Source organism: Prenolepis imparis, unplaced genomic scaffold (assembly GCF_030444845.1).
Source record: "Prenolepis imparis isolate NDT839.2.m4 unplaced genomic scaffold, iyPreImpa1.0 SCAF_4, whole genome shotgun sequence".
NCBI lineage: Eukaryota > Metazoa > Arthropoda > Insecta > Hymenoptera > Formicidae > Prenolepis > Prenolepis imparis.
The window spans coordinates 5,144,305-5,154,329 of NW_028141162.1; the positions used below are offsets into that span (position 1 = coordinate 5,144,305).

Sequence of the window (10,025 nt, forward strand, 5' to 3'; positions counted from 1 at the left end):
GATTTCTTGAAGCAAGGAAGATAGAACATAAAGAGAGGAATATGTATATTTGTAACTAAATTGTCCAGTGGAATAGTTTGTAACTGAGTCGCAAGGATCGCTGTCATCAATAAGTATTCGCAAAAATATTCTCTTTTATAATTTTAATTTATAGACTATTTTTACTTAACAAAAATAAATAATTTAATATATTTTGGATGCATTAAAGCTCTTCTCTCAATTAGCATTTAAATTCAAAAAACTCGTACGTTTCTCTATATATATTTGCATCACATTTATATATGCTCATCCGGTATGTCACATTATTTTGTTTTGTAGCAGATTACATATCTATGTTAGATCTTTTCAATGATCGATTAATCGCGAAAGACTGATCATTTCTAATTAGACAGTTGGCATCACTACACGACATACCGCCTAAATTTCGTGCGTCGCGGATCGTAGCTTCGTATAATTATAATTGTCGTGTGCTGTTCTCTCAAATATGCGTCATATATCTAATTAATTAACAAAGGCGCATAAAATATGCGTACGATTAAAAGCGGAAGTGCCGAAGTAATGTAAAGTTACGTACGATTAATGTCGGGACTTCTGCACAAAGTATCATCGGCGCAATTAAAATCGCAAGTGCCGTATAGAGTCGCATATACGATTAACGTATTTATTTCGGGTGTGCCATTCAAATTGTCGTGCGATTATTTTATTTTGCTGATTAATACGTGCACGTGATCGTATTTTCGCGAACCGTGTTGTGTATCACATTATCAGAAATCAGTTGACTAAGCAGTTAATTTGCTAATTAATTTTTTAAATAATAATATATGTTATAAAAATTAAAATAATAATATGTTATACCGAAAAAGTACACAACAATAGTACTGGTACCTGGTGCCTGTCTGCCACTGCCAGTTACGGAACGCGCAACACGTCAAGGTCGTCAAATCGGAGTTGCCCGGACTACTGAGCAGTGTTGCCAATTTCAGGGGTGAGCCGCGAGCCGCGGCGGGTGGTGGGGGGAGCGGCGTGGTGGGGGCTCGGGAGTGCGCGCGCCGTTTCGTCACGTGACCGCGTCACGTGGTTTGGCGGCTGCACAGAGGTGGTGGTGGGGGGCTCATGGCTCGCCCCTGAAATTGGCAACACTGCTTCTACCACTACGACCTTGGCCTTGGCGTGCTGCGCGTCTCGTAACTGGCACAAAAATCTGTCTGTTGCTAGCTGCATTTTCGGTTCGCGACCAACGTTTGCGGTTTGCGCACTCATCGCCGGTCCGCGACAGTACGAGTGTGAGTTTAGTGTTTTTACGTACTTAATTATCGTACAAATTCGATCGCGTCGCGAAATCGTGCACCGACATCGTGATCGCGATCGCATGGGCGAGTCCGTTACGCGACGCGACGCCATTTCATGAGCGAGTCTACTTATGTACACGGGCGGATCGAATTACCGTTGCACTTTCGACGCGAATTTCCGGAGTTTTTCGGCGTTGTCGATCCGATTTCCACGTCGTTGAATTGTGATATATAAAACATAGTGAAATGTAGTGCCCATTTCTTGGAATATCGGCGACTCATGAGTGCGTCGTGAAGTAGTCGCCGCATCATCGTCGTTCGATGAGGCCTTCCGATAAGTGAACCTTGAAAATAGCGGCGACGCGAAAACAGAGCATCGGTTTTATTCGCGCGCGAATAAGCTCTCGCGATTCTCGCGTTTTACCGAAACTCGTCGAAAATGTGATATCTCAAATCCGGGCGTCGCCGCTCGTCGCGAACGAAAAAAATTACGCGAGTTCAAGTGTTTGGAGTGGATGCCATAACCATAAAGGAACGACGCGAGAAAGAGAGAGAGCGAGAGAGAGGTCGGAGGCCCGGGGAGGCTTCGGGCAACGGCGTAGCAACGATAGGGTAAATATAATTTATAATTTATTTAACTTTCATTTGTTATTTGTGAGATTATCCATTTATCTATTACAAAACACAAACATTTTGTCTCTGTGACAAAACTCCTGCAGATATTCTTCTTGATATACATATATATTTCGAAATTATATATTTTGAAAAGAAAAACACACACACAAATAGAAACGAAGAAATTTACTATAATGCAGTAGACTTACAGCGTATACATTGATGTTTTGTGGGAAATTTTACTTCTTTTTAACATAAAATTTTAAACATTCTTACATAGCGATAATAAAACAATAATTCTTATTCTGCAGATATTGATATACTGTGGAACAAATGAATAAATTATTTAGCAATTTTTTTATGTTGTAAATTATGAAAAACAAACGAAATATGAAAGCATTTAAGGCTTCAGTATTGTTCTTAATATTCTTACGTTACTCATTCATTGCGTGTAAGCATTCTACAAGTATCGCTTTTATCAAGTACATTTTTAAAATTTTGTATCATGGTTTTGAACGAAATATTATCCTAAGAAGCAATTAGCGGAGGCGGAATTTTATTCCACAGGAAATTTTGATCAGATATGTTGTTTTTATTGCGACGTATGTTTGATAGATTTGGACGACAGCGATCCCTGGGAAAAGCATAATTTTTGAATCGTAAATGCTTATCTTATCAAGATTCAATTTTATATATACACAGAGAGAATTTTCTCTTAGAATTTACCCTGAAAATCATGGTAATCGTGGGACAATATGGATAGAATTTTATGAGAATTTCTCTAATTAATATTTATCACAATAAAAATTATAATATCTGTCACAATAAAATATAAAATATGTTTGATTAATTTTACTATGCAGTTTAGTAAAATTAATCAAACATATTTTATTGTGATATTATTTTTATTGTGATAAATATTAATTAGAGAAATTCTCATAAAATTCTTTCCATACCATATTGTCCCACGATTACCATGATTTTCAGGGTAAATTCTAAGAGAAAATTCTCTCAATGCTGTATTAGTACGGAGTTTTCGAACCTATATAAAATAATAGATGAAATTAAATCTTGGTAAAATCAGCTATAGTTTTCTCATATGTTGTAGCTTATGATCTGCCGAACAAAAAATGTAATACATTCAAAGCTAAATAATACGTAGTTACTGATTTACAGCCAGTCAAATAGGAGAAACTCTAGTTGTTTGACTGGTTGTAACTCAGTAACTGTCCATTATTTAGCTTTGAGACTATTACATCTTTCGATCAGAATGCCTTAAACTACAACATATCAAAAATTTAACCAATTTGAAATGCATTTTCCATTGAATTAGTGCGGAGTCCTTTCTATATTAACGTCATCACCTCCGATTTGCTTCAAAATTTACATGAAGCTTCCTTTTGATCTACAATTAAGATATATGATGTTTTCAAACAATATAGGTATGTCATCCTTAAGAAAAAATGTCACTTGACAATTTTTCTCAAAGACGACATATCGTTTGCCCGGCTTAACATCATGTATCTTAATTGTAGACCAAAAAGAAGCTTCATGTAAATTTCGAAGCAATTCGAAGGAATTATGATGACGTTAATATAGAAATTCATCCATTTTTTTATCACTATGATGCATAAAAATTTAATGATAAAATTTTCCCCTTATTTCAAAAATATTTCCTGTTTGATGTACTCGCGTATGTGTGCCATGTGTGTGCATCCATAATGAGCTTGAATTTTAATTTTTCAAAAAAAAATTTGCAGTCTACATAAAATGAATTCTATTCAATTTAAATCATCTCATTAAAACAATACATTCTTATTGTTAATTTAGTCATTTAATTGACTACACATGAAATGTTTACACGTGGACTCAAAGTTCACGGTCATTTAAACTTTTAAATATTTAATATTTAAATGATTAGTTATTCAAGTCGCTAGTAGATAAATAATACGAGTTTAGAATAATTGACCAAAACTAGGTTGAAAATGATTTATTAACAATTCACGACGTTTCGACCATGTGGTTGTGGTCGTCTATTTTATATTCACTCGAAAAGGACCACAACCACATGGTCGAAACGTCGTGAATTGTTAATAAATCATTTTCAAGCTAGTTTTGGTCAATTATTCTAAACTCGTATTATTTAATATTTAATTTATAATAACTCAATTTTAAATATATAAATACAATGAAATAGACACATTGGGACACGACTATTTCAATACTATGAGGTTTTCTATTATTTTGGAAGAAAACATAGAATCTATGAAAAGCACATTTCTTGATCAAGTTAATATGTAGAACTGTAAAATCGTTAAATATAAAATACTTATCCTTTTTTTTATTAATGGTGGTAAAATTAGTAAGGAAATAGAACATTTTCCTGAAATTTAATGTAGCTAAAATTTTTTTTACAGTAAAATTATTTATTGCATTTTCAAACAAACAAAAGTTCTTTCGTATTTAAAACTCTTCGTAAATTATTTAAACTTTTCCGACTCAAGCCTTTTTTCACACTCAACCCCTTATTCTCTTCCCCTTTTTTCCTTTCTTCTCTCCCTCCTCTCTCTCTCTCTCTCTCTCTCTCTCTCTCTCTCTCTCTCTCTCTCTTTCTTCTTTTCTTTCTTTTTTTCTTGGAATTAATTTTTAATGCGCAAGAAATTTTTATCTATCATCCATCTATTATATTCAAATAACGCTTTTGCTAGAAATATTTGCTAGAATTCTTTTATATGTATTTAAATAACTAATAGTATTTAAAGAACTCTTTATTATAGTATTTATATAACTCTTTATTAATATATATAATATTTATAAATATTATATATATTAATATTTAATATATGAGCAAGTAATAAAACGCGATTATTTCTAGAAAATATATCTGTTATCACGGTAATGCCTATGCAGTTATTTAATTAATATAAAATATTTAATTAATTGTGACCAAATGTTGACCATTCATTGCCTCATTATGCAAATGAAATCACTTCATGTTTTTATCAGCCCCACTCGCCCATGTACTTATACATGTTACTATTTATATTTAATCGAAGTCTATCTACGGTTTAGTAACAATTTTGCCGTAAAAGAGACTGTTGCGCTTATACATATTTTTTGTTGTTGTTTTATTGTTAATATTATTCACGTTCGCTTTATTTTACTAATAATAATGGACGGGAATATAATTGAGCCAGCTAAATCGGTTCCCTTATTTTACGCTGGACAAAGTATATTTTTGACAGGCGCGACAGGATTTCTAGGTAGTGTATACATTGAGAAGATACTGCGATCTTGTCCGGATGTTCGAGAAATATTTCTATTGATGCGTTCAAAAAAAGGATTGAGCCTTAATGAAAGACTCGAAAAAATGTTAAACTCACCGGTAAGTTAGTTATAGAAATGGATATCTTTTACAACACATACATATACTGTACAAATAAGAATTGTTATTAACATCTCGATAAGAAAGATTTCTAAATAATTTTTATTGTAATATTATTTCAATAACAAATTTAATTTTTATTATTCTTATTATTTTAAAATTTTATTTATTTTAAAATTTGATAAAAGTGGATGAAACATCGAGAAATGTCAAAAATAATAAATTGTACAAAAAGTGTCATGAAAAAACATTCTACAACTTTTTTTATAGAAATGTTTTAAAAATTTTGACAAATATTTTAAGGAAAATATTCTATATATGTGATATTTGTTTATTCAGTTATACGATAGACTGCGAGAAGAGCAACCTTTAAGTTTCAAGAAATTAATTCCAATTTCCGGTGATATCGTTAAAGAAAATTTAGATTTGTCAGCTGTCGATAGACAAATGTTGACTGAAAGAGTGACTATAATAATTCATTCGGCGGCAAACGTGAAATTTAACGACAGTTTGAAAAACGCTATTCTTATTAATACCAGATCAACGAGAGATATTTGCAACTTAGCCAAAAGTATGAAGAATCTAATAGTAAGTAAACGCGAGAATGATACTTCATCATTACTTTCCATACTTACAATTAAAATTTATTATATCCCATTGTGTGTGAATTATCTTATATGACATTATCTGATACATTAACATTTTTATCACATATTTATTTCTACACTTTCTTTGTAGTACTTTAACTGAACAATTAAAACATGTAAATACAAACAAACATACATACACACACACATCATATGACAAACATATACATACATACATGCATACGTACATATGTTAATTATAATTTAAAAAATTCATAACAAAAACAGAATAGATGAGCATCCATGATGCGTGCCGAGTGTGAAAAATTTATATATATAGAATTAATGTTCATTAATTGTGAATATGCACTAATCTCCTGCTTCAAACTTTTTTAATTATGGCATTTTGAAAAAAGGCACACTTTATATAATTTCATATTAATTATTTTTATTTATTAAAGGCTCTAGTGTATGTTAGTACAGCATATACACAATTGAATAATCCATTCATAGAAGAAAAAATGTATCCGCCAATAATTGATTGGCGGAAAATGATCATGGTGGCCGAATCATTGGATGAGCATATCTTGAATATATTTACAGCTAAGTAAGTGTAAACAAACGAATATATCATACACATATATATAAATTATAAATATGTGATAATTACAAAAAGAAATCATTCTTTTCTTTATTAATTACTATCATTCTCGCGCTTTTAAATGTCTATATTTGTTTGAAATTATGTACAGATGTTTGGGTATTATTCCCAACACGTATTTAATCTCGAAGAACTTAGCGGAAAATGTAATACAGGAATATTCTTCATCCTTACCTTGTGCAATTGTGAGACCTTCCGTGGGTATGTCTTTCGTGGGTAACTCTTTTTCTAAAAGTTAAAAATAAAAATCTCAATTTCTTTCTTTCTTTTGCGTTTTGGACAAGTTGAATATTTGCATTCTCTGTTTGTTTCGTACAGAGGGTCTTAAAGTGAAATGTTTATTTGCATTTGGTATATTATAAAGAAATACAAAATGTATATATGTACATATACATATACATAAATATAAACAGAGAAATAGCTAAAAAATATATAATCCAAATTGTAAATTTTACAAGTAGTTAACAGATTTATATTAGTCATGTTTATATAATATATATATAGCTAATTATATAAATGTCATTTAAATGTGTTGTTAACTAAAACTTATTCAATTATTTTAGAATACGACTAAATGTTGAGTTAAATTTACTGTTTAATTAGAATTTAATTAAGTTAAGAACTGTTAATTAAGTTGTCTGTTTAATTCTGTTCAATTAAGAACAATTTGAAGTTAGGATTTAAAATTTTTTTACAATTTTTGTATTTGTTTCTATTTTCGTTCACAAAATGATGGAATTTGGAATTATAAGGAGAAGATAAATAAATATCTTCATTGATATCTTTATCTTTATATCTTTATTAATATCTTTATTAATGCGGAATACAATTTAATAATCTATTGTAACAGTAATAGTCTCTAAAAAATACATCTTCTTTTTTTAGTAATATCTTCGCTGAACGATCCAATTCCAGGATATATAAATAGTTTAAATGGTCCAATGGGGCTATTAATTGTTGGTGGAAAAGGATTACTACAAGTATTATATGCTAATAAACATATATCACGAAATGATGTACCAGTAGACACTGTTATCAATACTATAATTCTCGTAACTTGGAAGCTTGGATTAACAATGTATAATCAAACGTATATAGTTTATATAATACCAACGCATATCTGCATTAAACTACAAAAGAAAGTTATTTTGATTTGAAATTAAATTTACATTAGTGCTATCATCTGCACGTGTCTCATTCAATCATTTCTGATATCAAAATTCAAAACTGGCAAAGTTAAGAAATAACATATTTATTCCCAATTGAATTCAAATATTATTTTCTCTCAGATGATATTAGCCTGAGGATTTCAAAATAATTTAACAACATTTTTTTATGCATATTTATATTTCATTATATTCGTTATAACTTGTTGAAATTAAATGTTTAACATTCTGTAATGATATCTCGTGATTATCTTGCAATCTTACTTTTATCTAAAATATATCTAAAGTTTAATGCAGTTTTTATTAAATCTTATATATAAATAATGCATCGATTAATTTGTAATTTTATTTACTATTAGTTTCAGTCCAGGTTCCACTTTTGTCGTAAACGCTACTTTTCCTGATGAAAAAACCATATCAAATCGAGAATTTTTCACTAAATTATGCAAAATATCGGATGAGATACCCTTTGAAGGAATTTTCTGGACTCCAGGCCCAATAGTTACCGAAAGTTTCACTATAAAATATGTATTGACAATATTGCTGCATATCTTACCAGCTGTATTAATAGATTTAGTTTTAAAACTTTCAGGACGTCAACCTATGTAAGTACTAAACAAATTAATATACTAAAATACATAGGTTATTCATTTCTATATTTAATAATTATTAAATATTATTTATAAGCTGCGCTTTATATATATATATAATACGAATGTCTTGTCTAAACATGTAATATGCAATAATAGGCTATTAAAAATACAGAAGAAAATATATGTGGCTAACCATATTTTGCAACATTTTTTATTTAATGAATGGAAATTTGAAAAAACAAATAGTCAAGCTCTAATGTCACTAATACCATTCGAAAATCGAGAAATGTTCTCACTCGATCTTTCTAATATCGATATAAAAACATTTTTCAGGTAAACATAAAAATATAGTACTGCATGATTTTAAATAAAGGAAAGATATGCTAGAATACGATAGCATGGTTTTTGGGCTTTTATTTTTAATTAAAAATTCCATACGAAAACTTAAATATTTACTAGATATAGTTCTCTATCAAATTGTATCATTATTTAAATAATATTGTCTTGAAATTGTAGAGCAAATAACTTTTGCTTCTTCAAAGAATAACTCCTTAGATGCTCTATTGTAAAATTCTCGAAATTATGTTTTTTTTTTCCATTAAGGAAAGTAGAGTTTATGATGAAAATAAAACATGGATTAAAACTAAATAGTAAATAAACTAGTAAATAATATTACAAATTAGTCAATGCATTATTTATATAAGATTTAATAAAAAATTGCATCAAACTTCGGAAATATCTTACAATTAGACAAATGTCTAATTACTTTATCTAGTTTAACATAAGATATATTACATTTTCCCTTAATTATATTTAAAAAATTAAACATTTCTTATAACACGTGCATATTTTTTTCAATTCTTTTTTTTATCTTTTAAATTTCAAACTTTTAACGAGCAAAGTTTTTATACAAGAACTGTAAGACAAAACTTCACACAAATCAGTCAATTTAATTATATTTTTTTTATTGATACTAAAAATAATACTAATAAATATAAATTACAAGATATATTAGTTTATAAAACATCCTAATCTCTAATTCTCTTAATCTCACTGCGAAAAAGCAACGCAGAAAGTAGGAATAAAACAAATTTTTATGATCGACAAACATATATAATATATTATCGAGAAAAGTACTTATTGCTAATACAGTTATATAATTAAGTAAAAATATTACAAAAGAGAAACTTTCGAATTTTTAATAAATTTATACAAATTTTAGGATATAAACAAGCAACAAATAAGTTTTTGATATGTAAATTAATTAAGTGTATTTTATTCATATCAGCTGTGATAATGAAAGTTCAGCCTTTATAACTGAATAATAGTTAATAAGATAGTGATATATCGATTTAGCACAGACTAGCTATCTTTCCTCTAATATTTACATTAAAGATAATTTTTACAATTATAAATAATAATTTTACAATTAAATAATAATAATTTAAACAATTAAATATTTATTTTATCATTTGAAGGGATGGAGTAATAGGTACTAAAAAATATATTCTCAATGAAGATATAAATCGATTAGATGCAGCTAAGGCACATCGTAAAAGGCAAGTGTAAAACATGTTGTAAACGGAATGTATATCTAGATAATTATTTGTAACATAATTATACAATATGTATTAATTGTTTATTCTGTTTATTTTTTAGGATCATTCTTCTCATCAGAACAGTTAAAATTTTCGTCACTATTGGTATATTATGGATGATATATTTATAA

The 10,025-nt window shown here is 29.1% G+C and overlaps 1 protein-coding gene across 1 annotated transcript; it reads left to right on the top strand.

The window, feature by feature from the left end:
* Positions 1 to 5,076: 5,076 nt before the first annotated feature.
* LOC145935164 (fatty acyl-CoA reductase 1-like) lies at positions 5,077 to 10,025 on the top strand. The gene is made up of 9 exons (XM_083036276.1): positions 5,077 to 5,289; positions 5,629 to 5,877; positions 6,338 to 6,483; positions 6,629 to 6,738; positions 7,423 to 7,627; positions 8,063 to 8,308; positions 8,453 to 8,629; positions 9,775 to 9,855; positions 9,956 to 10,025. Exons 1-9 carry the CDS (start codon positions 5,077 to 5,079, stop codon positions 10,023 to 10,025), a joined length of 1,497 nt encoding a protein of 498 aa, XP_082892402.1.

What these genes read in the sequence shown, in the direction of transcription:
- LOC145935164 (XM_083036276.1), top strand. Translation starts at nt 5,077, where the DNA reads ATGGACGGGAATATAATTGAGCCAGCTAAATCGGTTCCCTTATTTTAC. An exon ending in AAAGTATGAAGAATCTAATA is followed by an intron (nt 5,878 to 6,337) that starts GTAAGTAAACGC and finishes TATTTATTAAAG; the next exon opens with GCTCTAGTGTATGTTAGTAC. An exon ending in AATTGTGAGACCTTCCGTGG is followed by an intron (nt 6,739 to 7,422) that starts GTATGTCTTTCG and finishes TTCTTTTTTTAG; the next exon opens with TAATATCTTCGCTGAACGAT.